Source organism: Dendropsophus ebraccatus, chromosome 5, assembly GCF_027789765.1.
Source record: "Dendropsophus ebraccatus isolate aDenEbr1 chromosome 5, aDenEbr1.pat, whole genome shotgun sequence".
In the NCBI taxonomy this organism is placed as follows: Eukaryota; Metazoa; Chordata; class Amphibia; order Anura; family Hylidae; genus Dendropsophus; species Dendropsophus ebraccatus.
Genome location: NC_091458.1, coordinates 36,140,735 through 36,158,269, shown reverse-complemented (window position 1 = coordinate 36,158,269; position 17,535 = coordinate 36,140,735). Strand labels below are relative to the sequence as shown.

Here is a 17,535-nt window from a genome sequence, read left to right as displayed (position 1 = left end):
GGAGATAGATAGATGATAGATAGATAGATAGATAGATAGATAGATAGATAGGAGATAGATAGATAGATAGATAGATAGATAGATAGATGAGAGATAGATTACAATCCATCGATATTTTATTGATTACATCTGTATACTACAGAGATTAGTGGCATGGAGCAGAGAACACACCTGCCTGGTATAGCCGCTTGTGGTGTAATAGCAGAGCTGTTATCACACCTGTATAGATGTGGTGTGACTGCACCTTTGCTGCTAGGTGATCTATATACCTAGTGCATGCTATATACAGTATATAGATAGATGAGGCAGGCTGGCAGCATCTCACCTCCTGGGGCTCTCTGCCCCCCTGTCCTGGCTGCAGTATGTTTGCCCCCCGGTTTTGGCTCTATTGACTTGAGCCCTTTGAACCTGGGATTGGAGGGTAAAGTGCAGCAGGTTTGTATTGGAAGGAGGAAGCTCTTAAACAATAAAGAGTGGAGTCTTCTCTGTGATCAGGTCGCTGCCCTCCTCTCCTTATCTCACTTCACATGCAAATGATGTCAGGGAGGGGGGGCTCTCTGCACACTGACGTCACCTGCCAGAGGCTCTGCCATTACTAATACAGCCCTGTACACACGGTCAGTCATGTAAGTGGTGGCCAATGGAGTCACATATCCCGGGCTGAGGGAACTCCAGGAAGCACAGTGCAGCAGCAGCAGGAGGAGGAGGAGGAGGGCATGAGTACAGTATGCAGCTAGCTGGCACACACCTGCCACCATGTACGTGAGTTACCTCCTGGATAAGGACGTTGGCATGTACCCCGGATCTATGCGTGGCCACCCCGGGCTGCAGAACTACCCCACTGCCCCCCAGTATCCTGACTACGGGGGCTACCATGGGCTGAGCCTAGAAAGCGCAGCTCCTTCTTCTGGATCCTCCGCATGGATCACACCTTATGGAGCCCCAAGGGAAGACTGGGGTCACACAGCCTACTCCACAGGACATACTCCTTTAAATCCCTCTCCAGGGGGCAGTTTGGGCTATAGCCCTGTTTCTGATTACCCTTCTGCTCAGGTGCAGGGGCCTCCATGTGTTGGGGTCCTGCCAACAGGGCACCAGCCTCAGATCTCTCCAGGGGCTGCAGATGGGCACAGGAGGCATCACTATGAGTGGATGAAGAAGCCAGCAACTCAGGGCAACTCTGGTAAGAAGACCTTCTGTATCAGATCTATGGATGTGAGAAGAAGATATATATATATATATATATATATATATATATATATATGTGTGTGTGTGTTCATTACCCACTATATCACCAATGCAATAGTCCTTTTTTAGCTATAACTTGTCTCAGGTCAGCTGACTTGCTGCAAAACCTGCCTATTACTTCTTGTGACATCCAGAGGTCCATATGTAAATGTGCAATGAAAGCATCTGGAAAACTGGGTGACAACCCAGGTGGACATATTTTAATATTTGTAAATATATATATATATATATATATATATATATATATATATATATATTTATTTACAGTAGATGTTATATGGGGACTTTGGATTAAGGGTATGTTCACACACAGCTAAAATGTTTGCAGGTTTACTTAATTAACCTTAATAAATCTGCAACAAGTTTTTAGCAATTCTGTGTGACTATATTTACTCGTGGATTTAGTTGTGCATTTGATGCAGTTTTGTTGCAGATTTTGAATTACTTATTAAATTAAATTGGAAGAATATGCAATATATCTGCGGTATATCCGCCATATGTGAACATCATACTGCAGATTTGTTGCGGATTAGCTGCGGAAAAGTTGCAAATTCGGACAAACTTGCAGCGTGTTCCCTAGGTGTGAGTGAGATTCTTGAGAGCTGTTGCTTTCCAATTCCATTATAAGTCACTTACGTATTTTATAAGCCATTACTCTGCCATGACTCTTGGGCCCAGCAGTTTACAATCCGTTCTGTCCCATTATGCTGATATATGGGAGCCAAGATGGCAGATTACACCTTAGGCCTGTCCATCCAGGGGGCAGGACCTAGATCCAGGGATTTCCTCTCCTGTGATGGAGTAATGGTAATTGATTAATTATATATTGGGAAATGGGCAGTTAATGTGGTGCCCTTCACATGGAAAGGGTAAAGTCCATCTTTGTGATGTGGATTCAATGACATGGGGCATATGTGACCTTATCTGCTACAACCAGGGACATAAATAGTCTTATTGTGTTCTAAATAAATTCAGATATGTATAGTAAAGATAAGAGCAAAACAAAAGGGATCTAACAAGGGGAATACAGTAAACCTTGCTATGGTTACCTGGCAGAACACATCATATGGACATCAGATCATCAATGAATGGGGGCATTAATAAGTTACAGAGTATAGATATTAGTACAATTCATTGCATGGACCTATATAGATAGGAATACAGAACAATCTATGGGAACTTATCATTTTAGTCTGTAGCCATGATATGGAATAATAAGGTCTGGGCACTAAAGGGTTAGCTAACTCTATGGAAGTTATAAGACTAGGAGCAGTGTTAACATATATGGATGGTCCAAAAAGTATGGACATTAGAGAGCTAGGGTTAGTAATGATACAGATATGAATGTGCACATCTATATGACTGCATTAAAAACTATTATCAATATACAGATATGATTGCATTTGAGTCTATGGACGAATTATAGGAATATATGAATGCATTAAGTCAGTTCAATGTATAGGTTTAGGGACCTATATGGATATGAATACATGAAATTCTATGAACAGTATATGGATATGAATAGGCACGAAAGGATTAGTCAAATCTGTATATAATCTATGAATAGCAACCCAAAATAATCTATGCACATTACAGGGCTGGGGTTAGTGCTGAACTCATTATAGGGTATGATTGGGTATAAGTCTATGGATATTATATGGATATAAATACATTCTATGGACATTTTATGGATATAAATACATTCTATGGACATTATATGGATAAGAATGCATGTCTATGGATATTATATGGATATAAATACATTCTATGGACATTTTATGGATATAAATACATTCTATGGATATTATATGGATAAGAATGCATGTCTATGGATATTATATGGATATAAATACATTCTATGGACATTATATGGATAAGAATGCATGTCTATGGATATTATATGGATATAAATACATTCTATGGACATTATATGGATAAGAATGCATGTCTATGGATATTATATGGATATAAATACATTCTATGGACATTATATGGATAAGAATGCATGTCTATGGATATTATATGGATATAAATACATTCTATGGACATTATATGGATAAGAATGCATGTCTATGGATATTATATGGATATAAATACATTCTATGGACATTATATGGATAAGAATGCATGTCTATGGATATTATATGGATATAAATACATTCTATGGACATTATATGGATAAGAATGCATATCTATGGATATTATATGGATATGAATGCATGTCTATTGAGATTATATAGATATGAATACATTCTATGGACATTATATGCATATAAATACGTTCTATGGAAATTATATTAATATGAATGCATGTCTATGGAAATTATACGGATAAGAATGCATTCTATGGACACTATATAGATAAAAATACATTCTATGGACACTATATAGATATAAATACATTCTATGGACATTATATAGATATGAATGCATGTCTATGGAAATGATATGGATAAGAATGCATTAAAGTCTTTGGTCCTAGTGCAGTAATTCCCCCAAGGGCCCAACAACTTTGATGCTGAGGGTGTGGAAGTAAGAGGGGGAGGTTGAGGGGAAAGTTGAGGGGTCAGTGTAAAGTTTTCTTTTCTGATGTCCTCCAGTATAGAGGCGACAAAGTCAGGCGCCCTGTCCCTTGTCATGTAAATGCCCCCTTTGAGCTGCAGACTGGCTGCAGACAAGCAGGGACAGGGGGCAATTCTGCACTCCCCCATCTGTCATGTGTGCAAAGCTTTGATATACTGTACACCTTGCTGAAGGATTGTCCATTCTTGTGACCGGAAAGGACAGGACACGCACTGTAGCAGTAAATAGAGATTTGTAGCACTGGGTGATCTCTGTGACCACTTCCCATACACCCCAAATAAATAAAATAAAATAAAAAATATATAAAATAGATTATATATATATATATATATATATATATATATATCTTAAAGCACAACTTTATAGGTCCATGATATATATATATATATATATATATATATATATATATATATATATATATATATTGGTAGGAGCAGTCACACAGCTATGTGCTGCTCTTCTTATCAGGATTTGCTGCTATCAGGTCCATCTCATCTAGTAGTAGGTGTTTAATAGCCACCAGGCTATCTGCGATCAGGTAGAGCTGGACAAAGCACTACAAAGACCCCCTGTGTAGATACAAGCAAGATCAGAGGGGACTGGGCAGTGCTGCTGAATGGATGACACAACCTCAGACAATACACTACAAGGAGATCTTATCACAGAGAACCCTTTCTAGCCCTTTATACTTATTGTTGTTTGAATGACCCATTCTGGACAAATGTCGCCTGAGCTTTCATCCTGTGTGCGACATTTGAATAAGTCACCCAAGAAATCAAGAATTGGGAGTCATATAGGCACAAAAAATACAGCCAATACATAATACACGTCTACCTGCAGAATCACATCTATGCTGAACTACAAGTCAGCATGCACCCAAGCCCTTTAAATCCTTATAGAAAACTCAAAGAAGCTTTATTGGCAAAATACACATTAGCATAACCAATATTTCTTCAGTGACAGCACAAAGATGCCATAACACACTGGGACTTGTAGTCCTTTGCAACAAAATTCAAACAGCTGAAAATAAATGATATATTTATTTATTAAATTAAATCAAATTAATTATATAGAAAAATAATTAAATATAGAACTACAAATCCCAGCAAGTGCAATAAGCCTGCCAAAAATGTTGATCATATCATAACGCCTAGTGTGAAGAAGAAATCATGTCTGGTAAAATCCCAGCAAAATAAGGTGGCAGATAACATGGCTGGGACTTGTTGTTCACCTAAGCCGGCGCTATAATAACAAGCAAGGTCGTGTAGTTATAGATAATTTAGATCCAGCAAATATATTCACAGGTCTCCCATAAAAATCCCAGGAGCATATCACAAGCTCTAGGATTGATACAAATATAAATTACAACGAAATTTCTGAAATGTCGCACAGCCAGATGAAGACCCCCATAGGTTGGATAGATTACATTACAATCTAGCTGTATATCTGTCTATAGGATATACATATAAGTGACTGAAATATATGTACAGTCTAGAGGAGAATCAGTAAAAATCCCATTTATTAACCTCAGCAGGGTGCGAATGGAAGGTGTAATGGGTGTTAAGTGTGCGCTTTACGGCAGCAGCCCTCCTATACCACCATTAGTTGTAATATGGGACCAATTTATATAGATGGGCCCTAAACACATAGGAGCAAGTGCCACAGGAGAGCTGCATGAAGAATTCCATATTGATGAGGGTTATTTATAGCTGGAGAGAGAAGAGTTTTTCTCTACATTGTGTCATTAATAGATTACAGTCCTATTCCCCAACCTGGGACCAGCTTCCAGCTGCTGCAAAACTACAACTCCCATCATTCCCTGGCAGCCAAAGGTTGCAACAGCTGGAAATAAACAGGTTGGAGAACACTGAGCTATAGAAGACTTGTTGTTATTATTATTATTATTATTATTATTCCTTACTAGTGTGATATTTTATTCTAGTCAATATTTTTTTTTATCACAATAGTATATGTAAAACGAACAATCATAATATTTCTATTTATTTATATATGACGTCTATATTTTATCACTATTATATTTAGAATATTTGAATACCACTTATTTCTTCATAAATTACCAATAGCTATCTTCTTTAGTAAATTTCTAACATTTACCATTTTATTTAATTTTTTTTTCTATTTATTTTTAGTAAGGTGGGGAGATGTTAACACATTTCCATCAGTCTTTTGGTCAGTCTTTTTTTCAACCACAATTTGGAGTGGAACGGACAGGGCAAAATTATAGTGGAAAGATTTATACAGCTTCTGTGTTTTCAATTCAATTCCTACTGACCAAAGTAGTGACGGAAATACTATGTGTGAACAGAGCCTTTAATGTTAAAACGTGAATCTCCTCCATACAAATCGTATCTGTTTATTAGTATAATAAACCTGATACAATACTAACATCACTACACAGCCACATCCCTATCCTTCCCTTACTGACGGCTTCCCAACTTAGAATTGTGTTCAAATAAACCAATTCACGAAGTATCAGTATTCTTTGATGATTTTAAAATTTTATATATATATATATATATATATATATATATATATATATATATATATATATATCATACATTATAATAACGTATATGCGTGCAGTATTATCTACCTCCTATCTATCTATCTATCTATCTATCTATCTATCTATCTATCTATCTCCTATCTATCTATCTATCTATCTATCTATCTATATATCTCCTATCTATCTATCTATCTATCTATTTATTTCCTATCTATCTATTATCTATCTATCTATCTATCTATTTATTTCCTATCTATCTATTATCTATCTATCTATCTATCTATCATCTGTCTATCTATGTATCTATCTATCTATCTCCTATCTATCTATCTATCTATCTATCTATCTATCTATCTCCTATCTATCTATCTATCTATCTATCTATCTATCTCCTATCTATCTCCTATCTATCTATCTATCTATCTATCTATCTATCTATCTATCTATCTCCTATCTATCTATCTATCTATCTATCTATCATCTATCTATCTATCTATCTATCTATCTATCTATCTATCTATCTATCTCCTATCTATCTCCTATCTATCTATCTATCTATCTATCTATCTATCTATCATCTATCTATCTATCTATCTATCTATCTACTATCTATCTATCTATCTATCTATCTATCTATCTATCTACCTTCTATCTATCTATCTATCTATCTATCTATCTATCTTCTATCTATCTATCTATCTATCTATCTATCTATTTCCTATCTATGTATCTATCTATCTATCTATCTATCTATCTTCTATCTATCTATCTATCTATCTATCTATCTCCTATCTATCTATCTATCTATCTATCTATCTATCTATCTATCTATCTCCTATCTATCTATCTATCTATCTATCTATCTATCTATCTATCTACCTTCTATCTATTTATCTATCTATTTCCTATCTATCTATCTATCTATCTATCTATCTATCTATCTATTTCCTATCTATCTATCTCCTATCTATCTATCTATCGATCTATCTATCTATCTATCTATCTATCTATCTATCTATGTATCTATCTATCTATCTATCTATCTATCTATCTATCTATCTATCTATCTATCTATCTATCATCTATCTATCTCCTATCTATCTATCTATCTATCTATCTATCTATCTCCTATCTATCTATCTATCTATCTATCTATCTATCTATCTATCTATTATCTATCTCCTATCTATCTATCTATCTATCTATCTATCTATCTATCTACCTATCTATCTATCTATCTATCTATCTATCTATCTATCTATCTATCTATCTCCTATCTATCTATCTCCTATCTATCTATCTATCTATCTATCTATCTATCTATCTATCTATCTATCTATCTATCTATCTATCTATCTATCTCTATCTATCTGTCTCTCCATGCATTTCCTATAACCCAGTGGTCCTCCTATAATGTCTGCGTCCTCTCATGCAGGGGGTAAGACCAGGACCAAGGACAAGTACCGGGTTGTGTACACCGACCACCAGCGGCTGGAGCTGGAGAAGGAGTTTCACTACAGCAGGTACATCACCATCCGGAGGAAGGCCGAGCTGGCTGTCAGCCTGGGACTCTCTGAGCGGCAGGTATGTGACCATGGCCGGGATTAATGGGCCAGTAATAGCCTGATAAGCGGCAGACAGGAGCTGGGTTATTAATGGGCAGAAAGTCAGGGAGAGGGAGCATGAGAACCGCATCAATCACAGGGACTGTCTGACTGCAGCCACATAGCAGGACACTGGCAAAGAGCAGGGAGACAGGGGCCACAGGGGGTAGCTATGGATAGAGCTGTGTAGGTATATATATAGATAGAGCTGTGCACGTATATATAGATAGAGCTGTGTAGGTATATATGGATAGAGCTACATATTACATAGATATGTCTACGAAATGTTTGAATCAGAATTTATTTATTTTTTTTAGATTTTTCTGTGTTTTCTGCTTCAGTTTTGCCCTTGCAGATCATGTGCAGATTTGTGCTGTCAATATCATGGCAGAAATTAAAATAACATAGAGATCAATGAAAATATTTTTTATCCAGAATCTGCCACACACATAGGATGTGCTCACAGTGTATGAGCCCCTAAAAACTTTTTTTTTTTTTTTTCCCTTTTAGCTCCTTTTTTGGGGTCATTTATTTTTACCAATTAGGCTTCCATCCAATTTAACAATCCTTTGGGAGAAGATACCACAAAATTAGTTTTTTTTTCTTGGCCATAAACAGACCAAACAACAAAACAGCAGACCAAACAATAGCCACAAAAAAACAAAACAGGCCCCTGCACTAAATTGTACAGCTGGTAAAATTACAGCCATAAAACTAAACTACATGTGAGTTGACAGACATTTCCCATTGAACTGAATGCAACTCAGTGTGTGTGTGTGTGTGTGTGTGTGTGTGTTGTGAGGTCTGTTCTTTTTTTATGCATAAATTGGATGTTTTATGCCACAGAACTGTATTTTTACCAATGCAACCCATAAGAATCCAAAAATCCACTTAAATGTTTTTGTTTCCCCCCCCCCCCCCCAAAGAACAAAACACAATTCATATCAACTGGATGTGAAATAGTAATAGATTTGATAAGGATTTAGGCAAAGTCTATTTATGATGTGTGAGCATACCCTAATGTGCCCCAATGTTCTTATTTGGTGTATTCTTCATATATATATATATATATATATATATATATATATATATATATATATATATATTATGACATTTAGCAGAGTAGTTATGTACTTTGTTTCTGTTACAATGGTAATATCTGCCACCAAAAAGAGAAAATATTACATGGGACTTCATGTCTGAGAATTTTACCCCGGAGGAGCCTGTATGGCAGGTCCGGCCTGTCCTACGTGCAATTTATTATTGTCGCATAGATGACTTGTGTATTGAGAAGATATATGGCGCAGCACTGCAGCCTCCCGCCATGTCGGGTTTTTTTTTGTTTGGTTTGTTTAATAAGAAGCGACTAGACTGTTAATAAGCAGGTACACTATTTTTCTAGTTTAGGGTGTTTCCTAAATAGGTTTTAATTTTTCTTTTACTACCTGTGCAACACCTTCAGTGTTTTTGTACATTCAGTGAGATTTTTTTTTTTTTTTTTGCTTAATATATATATATCCACTGTGTTTTATAGTGAACTCAATGCATAGCATGTATGAAAATTAAGGAAGCAATAACAAAAAAAGTCAAATTGTTCACAGAATGGCTAAGTGTAAATCCCATGTAATTGATATTGACTTTTTGGCAACAAATGTAATTGAACACTTTGCATAATCCAAATCCATGTACACAATGTACAGAGCCAGAAGCGGAAGACTTGGCTCCCTATACCGAGTAGTGGCTATGCCTTTCACTTCAGTATAAAACTTCCTGCTGGAACCATTGACTTAGCCTTAAAAACTAAATAGAAAGACCCCCCCCCCAAAAAAAAAAAAAAAAAAAAAAAATTATATGTAAATTGCTCTTTATCAATCAGCTGTTCTATACCTATACTTTTATTAGGCACAGACCACACTAAAAGTATACAGCTCTGACAATGAAGGGGATGAACTACTGGGCACTTTGTACAGAGACTATGAGGGAGACTTATCAAACATGGTGTAAAGTGAAACTGGCTCAGTTTCCCCTAGCAACCAATCAGATTCCACCTTTCATTCCTCACAAACTCTTTGGAAAATGAAAGGTGGAATCTGATTGGTTGCTAGGGGCAACTGAGCCAGTTTCACTTTACACCATGTTTGATAACTCTCCCCCTATATGTTTAACAGCGAGCAATTTTATACTTAGGTATCATGTTCATATGAAATGTGCAAATGGGGATTTGTAGTAGATGAATGTGATCAGAATCTAAAATTATTGTTACCTGCAGGTGAAGATCTGGTTTCAGAACAGAAGAGCCAAAGAAAGAAAAATCAACAAGAAAAGGATTCAGCAAACTCAGAATGGGCAGAATGATCAAGACCAGCTCAGCCCTGCGCCCTCTTTGGGTCACATGATGTCCCTGCCTGGCACTAATGTGGGCACATTGACAAACGCCGTCACCCAGTGACATTGACACTTATTACTGTCTAACTTTGAAGCCAAAGCCCGCCGCTCTCCTCTCTGGACTGGTAGCCATTAATAAGGAGATTAAGAGTTTACGAGCTGACTGTAGGTGGCGCTGTGGAGGATAGACTCTGATTGCAGGGCACCCTCTTGGAGGACTGAAGGAGCATTGTGTGGATGTCAGAGGCACCCTTATGGGAGACTAAAGGAGCACTGTGTGCATGTCCAGAGAACCCACCGTCTTATGCAAAAACTTATTTTTCAGGAATGATTACTCTTTAAGACTATGAAGGTTTGGGACACTGACTTGAAATGATAGGGTTAATTTTAATATATTGTCTAAAAAAATAATAATTAAAAAAAAGACTTTCATTTGACTCTTCTCAGGGATAGTATGTTTACTTAAAGTGGTGAAAGGTATTGTACGTTTCACTCAAAGAAGGAAAATGTTTACTGGCCTGCAGGCAACATTGCTCAGGGCACTTGTGGATGGTTGTGCTTAACCCCAGGACTCCATGCACTATAGGGGTTTACAACACTGAGATTTTCTGGAATCCTTTTTGCCATGTCGGGTAGATCCTAGAAGGACCTCAATAGTGAATGGAAATTTGACTTAAAGGGCTTGTCTTAATTTGTAGGCATCCGATTGTTTGGTCTTACCCCTTTTACGTTAGACTTGTCACTGATCAGAAATGATTCCATTACGCAATGTCTGTTCATATCTCTATGTGTATGACAGGGATGGGGAATCTGTGACCCTTGAGCTGTTGCAAAACTACATTTCCCATCATGCCTGGACAGCGATGGAAATGGTAGTTGTGCAACACCTGGAGGGACGCAGGTGTAGGACTTGACGGGGCAGGTCATCCAGAGACACTCTTTGTAACCTCTGTGCACACAGCTAAGAGGATCCTGTACAGTGGCCCTCGCTCTGTCAATTCCATAATAGGATTTATAAAAGGTGGCAACACCACAAGCGACCTATGGAAAGGCAGGGCGCTGTCAGTTGTTTTCCTACTCATTTTTTTGAGATTTTCTTCTGACTAACTCACTGTATAGCCCCATGAGCCGTCCGTTCCCTTTTTATCATGTACATATTCATTGAGTACATGACCCCACTGTAAATCCTATACTGCTCAGATGTAACATTGTTATTTCTTCTGCTGCAGAGAAGGGAAGATCTTTCCGCCCCTCCTGCTAGAGCTGTCCCTGATGACACATTTTATTCCTCGTTTTGTACAATGTCCCTGCTGATTGTTATCGTGAATATAATTTTACAACTTTTTGTATTTTAAATTATTTGAACCTATTTCAGGGAAGATGATGTAATAAAGCATTTTTTCTGACGAGCAGCATTTTTTTTCATGCATAAAATGTTTTGGTTTTCAGCTATTCTGTTAATGCAATGTTGGCTGGACTGATTTAAAGGGGTTGTCCAGGCTTAGGGTCCTATTAGACTAAGCAATTTTTAATGATTAATGATCGCAAACAAGATTGTTTATCCTTAACCTGAAATCATTCACCATATTACACAGAACAATAATTGTTAGTTACGATTGTTATTACGATTGTTTACTCCATCTGATCCCAGCAAAAGAGCGAACAGTGTGGAATTACGCTGAACTATTAGTGAACAAATTAGGAATTACAGCGAGTGATTAGCAAACGATTAACAATGATCACTTGATTGTTGTCTGCATTGACACGGAACGATTATCGTTTAAATTCGAAATATATAACAATAATTGTGTACTGTGTAATAAGGCCCTTAGAAAAACATGGCCGCTTTCTTCCATAAACAGCACCATATTTGTTCTCAGTTTGAGTGTAGGTTTGCAACTTGTTTCCATTGAAGTTGTTGCAAATGGCCACAATGGACGCTTTTTTTGACTAGTGTGTATGGAACAACATCCGTAGTGTATACACCCCATATACACTATAGCGGGGGTTCTTTGTCGCTACACAAATTGACAGGTCTATTATATAGATAGACTGTGCACACAATGTAAAGTATGCCTCCCGGCCATACTTTACATTCTGCTCTATGGCTAATTGGAGTGCGGGCACAGCCGAATGTGCCTGCGTTCCAATTTAAATAAAGTGATGTTCATCTGGTCAATACTGTAGTATCAGCCGGACAAACATCTGAGACATTGGCTATTGTTTGACACGGCAAACAGTGGGCGTGTCAAATAAAGGCTGATGTTCTTACTGTGTGTGAACATGGCCTTATGGTGTATACAGAGGCAGTGGTGGTGTAGACTGTACCTCTGCTCTCCATCATCACTGACGTGTCTAAGGTTTTGATGGGTCAAGATCTGGGTTCTCAGACCCCACTGACTGTGAGATCACTTGGCTAAGGGCCTGTTAGACTTACTATAGAGTCCATCTCCTATAGCGAACAGCATGATGGGTAGTAAACTCATTCGAATAATTGTCAAAATTTTTCTTTTTAGTTTTAAATAGATTGTTCCACAGACAACACATATCCTCTTCCCATAGCCTAGAGTATAGGTGTGTGATCACAGGGGGTCCATCCAATGGCACAATCTTGCAATCTTGAGAGTTGGGCTATGGTGGACATAAGTACAGTCCCATAACAATTAGGGATGGTCCGAACCTGGTTCGGGTCGGGTTCGTACGAACCTGAACTCTTGGAAATGATTCCCGCTGTCTGCCCGCTCCGTAAAGAGGGTGGATACAGCGGGAGGACCGCCTGGAAAACTGGGATACAGCCATAAACATAGGCTGTATCCCAGTTTTCCAGGCGGTCCTCCCGCTGTATCCACCCGCTGCACGGAGCGGGCAGACAGCGGGAATCTGATGCCGAGCGTTCGGGTTCATACAAACCCGAACCTCGGCAGGTTCGGACCATCCCTACTATGCAGTAGCCTTCGAGCCCTTGTATGTAAGGAGCTTAGTATGTATTTTGCCATATATGACACCAGAATTGCCACAATGTAACAATGGAGAGTGACAGTCCTTAGTTCTGACACGTCTCACCTTTGCAGTAGATAGGCAATAAATGTTGAATCTGGGAAAACCCCTGTAATAGTTTACTTTATGACGGCGGCATGCATACAACTAGTAACATGTAATATACAATGTACATAGGTGGAGTAAAGCAATTTCGCTTCAATTATAATCCCATATCTATAGTATGCATAGAAACACTTTCTGTTCACGTGAACCTTCATCAGTGGTGATTATATACAATAAGCCGTTGACTAAACTCATCTCTTACCAATGATACAATACTTTATTGACACTGCAAAGTTACATGATTGTGCTATATAATCTGTATCTGAGACACACCACCCAGGCGCCTTTGCTATATAGGACAATGGAGCCTGAAGTTATCTGCTTAAGGAAACCCTGCATATATTTTTATTTTATTTTGGAACTTTTATGGGATGATAGAACTGTCTGCAATGCAAGAACTTATATACCATCGAGACAACCCATATAGCTGTTATGCAGGGTCCAACTCATCATATTAGGTGGTGGGAACCTGTTCCTCTGCAGAGAACCTGAGGGTCTGCACTACCAAATGGGGATGGGGAATTGGCTTAAGGCGAAGGACAATTTGGAGTCTGTTGAGCAGCAAAGCCAAGCACCATGATGGCGACCCAGACCCAATCTTTTTGTATTGAGACCCCCCTCTCTGTAAAAGCCGTTTCAGATAGCAGTCATTATTCTGGATGTCTCCACTGATGTCATGAAAAAAACAACAACAAAACAAAAAAACAGGTCCACACTTGCCCATGGTTTGTATTTGGTATTGCAGATGTGTTCTGTTAAAGGGGTACTCCAGCAAAAAAAAAAAAAAAAGTTTCAAATCAACTGGTGCTTCCACTACTAGTATTAAAAAAATCTTTCAGTATTTCTCAGCTGCTGTATGTCCTGCAGGAAGTGGTGCATTTTCTCCAGTCTAGAGACCAGGAAAGGTTTTTCTATGGGGATTTGCTACTGCTCTGGTCAGTTCCTGTCACAGACAGAGGTGGCGGCAGAGAACATTTGCTAGACTGAAAAAGAATACATTACTTCCTACAGGACATACAGCAGCTGATAGGTACTGGAAGACTGGAAATTTTTTTTTTAAAAGAAGTAAATTACAAATTTAAATGTTCTAAACACCAGTTAATTCTAAATATTTTTTTTCCACTGGAGTACCCCTTTAAAGTGAATTCGGGCTGCAATACCACAAACTACCTGTGGCACTTTTTGACAAAACGGTCATGTCATTGTTATCCTGTTAAACTCCTTTATTATTCTTGAAGGTATCTGGAAGCAGCTTTTTTCCAGAGACAGTCCCCAGTTCAGGTGTGGTTTTCATTATAGCTCTATTTACTTCAATGGAATGTAGTAATGGTGTGTTTACACAGAGAGATTTATCTGATAGATTTTTGAAGCCAGGAACAGATTTGAGAAGAGAAATCTCAGTCTTTCCTTTATGACCTTGATCTGTTCCCTGTTTATTGTCTGTTTCTGGCTTTGGCTTCAAAAATCTGTCAGAGAAATCTGTGTGTGTAAACACACCCTTACAAAACCCCACCCAAACTAAATACAAGAGCGGTGCTGTCCCTGGAAGTAATGGTGCATTTACACGGAACAATTATCATTAGAATTTTCGTGATAATGATCACATTTGAGCGATAATCGTCTTGTGTAAACGCAGAGAACGATCAAGCGACAGGCGGAAATCCTTCATTTTGATCTTTCAACATGTTCTCAAATCGTCGTTGGTCGTTCGCTAAAAATTCGGAGATCGCTTCGTGTAAACAGTCTTTCACAGATTCACCCTAATGTGTGAGATGGGCTTAAGCAATCTTAAAACGATCACAATAACGATTTCTCTAACGATTTATCTCTTCATCTAAATGCAGATCAGTATAAAAAACAAATTGTTGCTTCAAAATCGTTAAATGGATGATTGGGCGAATTATCACTCCGTGTAAAGGTACCATTAGTGGCACTGGATAACCCCCTTTAAAGTATGGGGAAAAGAGGCAGAACACAAAGTAATGGTCCAGGTTTAGAAAGACACTGGTTTCTTTCAGAAAAATCTACAGCACATGTGAAAAACTTCAGCTGTTACAAAACTACAATTCCCATCATGTCTGGACAATCCAGACCAGGCCAGGCTGTGTCTGGTTATGCAGCTCTATTGAAGTCAATGGGACTGAGATATGGTGCGTTTACACAGACAGATTTATCTGACAGATTTTGGAAGCCAGGAATGGATTTGAGAACAGAAGAAATCTCAGTCTTTCCTTTATGATCTGTTCTCTGTTTATAGTCTGTTCCTGGTTTTGGCTTCAAAAATCTGTCAGATAAATCTGTCTGTGTAAATGCACCATTACACTACCAGACACTGTGGAATGGTATTTGGAAGAAATCAGCCATATTTTTCTAATTCTGGAAATCCCTGTTACCCCAGCAGCTTGATAAAAGTGTGAGGCGGAGGAGTGAGCCTGGAACATGTAGTCCCCTCCCTGCAGCTGTAGGCCTATATCAGGCCTTTAAGCTTGTGTCAGGCCTGTAGGCTTATATCAATCAGGCCTGTAGGCCTCTATCAGACCTGTAAGTAGGGATGGTCCGAAGCTGCCGAGGTTCTAGTTAGTATGAACCCGAACGCTTGTCAGCAGATTCCCACGGGAGTAACGCCTGGAAAACTGGGATACAGCCTATGGCTATATCCCAGTTTTCCAGGCAGTCTTCCCGCTGGATCCGCCCGCTCCACGGAGCGGGCAGACTGCGGGAATCATTACCGAGGGTTCGGGTTCGTACGAACCCGAACCGAGCTCGGTTCGGACCATCCCTACCTGTAAGCCTATATCAGGCCTGTAAGCCTATATCAGGCCTGTAGTCCCCTCCCTGCAGCTGTAGGCCTATATCAGGCCTGTAGGCCTCTATAAGACCTTTAAGCCTATATCAGACCTGTAGGCCTCTATAAGACCTGTAAGCCTTTATCAGGCCTGTAGTCCCCTCCTTGCAGCTGTAGGCCTATATCAGGCCTGTAGGCTTATATCTATCAGACCTGTAGGCCTATATCAGTCTTGTAAGCCTATATCAGACCTGTAAGCCTCTATCAGGCCTGTAGGCCTCTATAAGACCTGTAAGCCTCTATTAGGCCTGTAGGCCTATATCACACAGGCGGCTCAGTCCTCAGAAGTCGCCTGTTGTTGCTATGTGTTGCTGTGTAACTAACCACTGTCAATAAGCTGTTTGGTGGCGATGTGGAGCGCTCTTTCTGTTTGCATAGTGGTGAGAGGTTCAAAAGTCAGCATTGTTCCACAGCAACAGATTACACGTCCAGCCGCCTCAGCAGAAAGAAAGTGCTGGCCGCCTGAAAATTTCATCGTATAACACGTGGGAGTTGTATGGTGTCACTGCATTGCATCGGTCACAAATTCAATGGAAATTGCTGTTATGGGCGCTGGACTATGTGCCAGACGATAAGCGGACATTTTATTTCTAATGATAATTTACTAATGTATGTACATAGCAAACAATGGGATGAAGTAATAATTGTATTCCTGCCAGGATAACACAATGGCCTAAATAGAATGCTTCAATAAAAGTTGTTAACCTTTTAGTTGTCATAGAAGCTATACACTGATTAGCCATAACATTAAAACCACCCTCTTGTGCTGCCCAGACAGCTCTGACCACTGGAGGTCTGGACTCCACAAGGTCTCTGAAGGGTTCCTTACTTATTTTAAAGGGATTATCCAGGATTAGAAGAAGTACAGCTACTTTCTTGCAAAAAAAACAAACAAACAAAAAAAAAACAGTACCACTTCTGTCCTCAGGTTGGGTGTGGTATTACAAGTCAGCTCCACTCACGTCATGGAACTGAGCCGCCGACATTGTTGTTTCTACAACGCATCCTGGTGCTATTGCTTTCCCAGGTTAGGGATGCATACACATATAGCCATTCACATGATGCTAAAGAAAATGTTATTTACCAGGCCAGCCCACCTACTTCCATTGCTCCATAATCCAGTTCTGATGCTCATGTGCCCATTGTAGGCTCTTTTGGCAGTAGACAGGGATCAGCATGGGTACTGACTGGTCTATAGCTATGGATCCCCATACATGTCTTCTGACATCTTAGTACTACAG

At 38.9% G+C, this 17,535-nt stretch overlaps 1 protein-coding gene across 1 annotated transcript; it reads left to right on the top strand.

Moving 5' to 3' along the window:
- The first annotated feature begins 545 nt into the window (after positions 1–545).
- CDX2 (caudal type homeobox 2) lies at positions 546–11,756 on the top strand. Its single transcript, XM_069969864.1, has 3 exons — positions 546–1,183; positions 7,794–7,942; positions 10,232–11,756. Exons 1-3 carry the CDS (start codon positions 757–759, stop codon positions 10,409–10,411), a joined length of 756 nt encoding a protein of 251 aa, XP_069825965.1. The 5' UTR covers positions 546–756; the 3' UTR covers positions 10,412–11,756.
- The last annotated feature ends 5,779 nt before the right edge of the window (positions 11,757–17,535 follow it).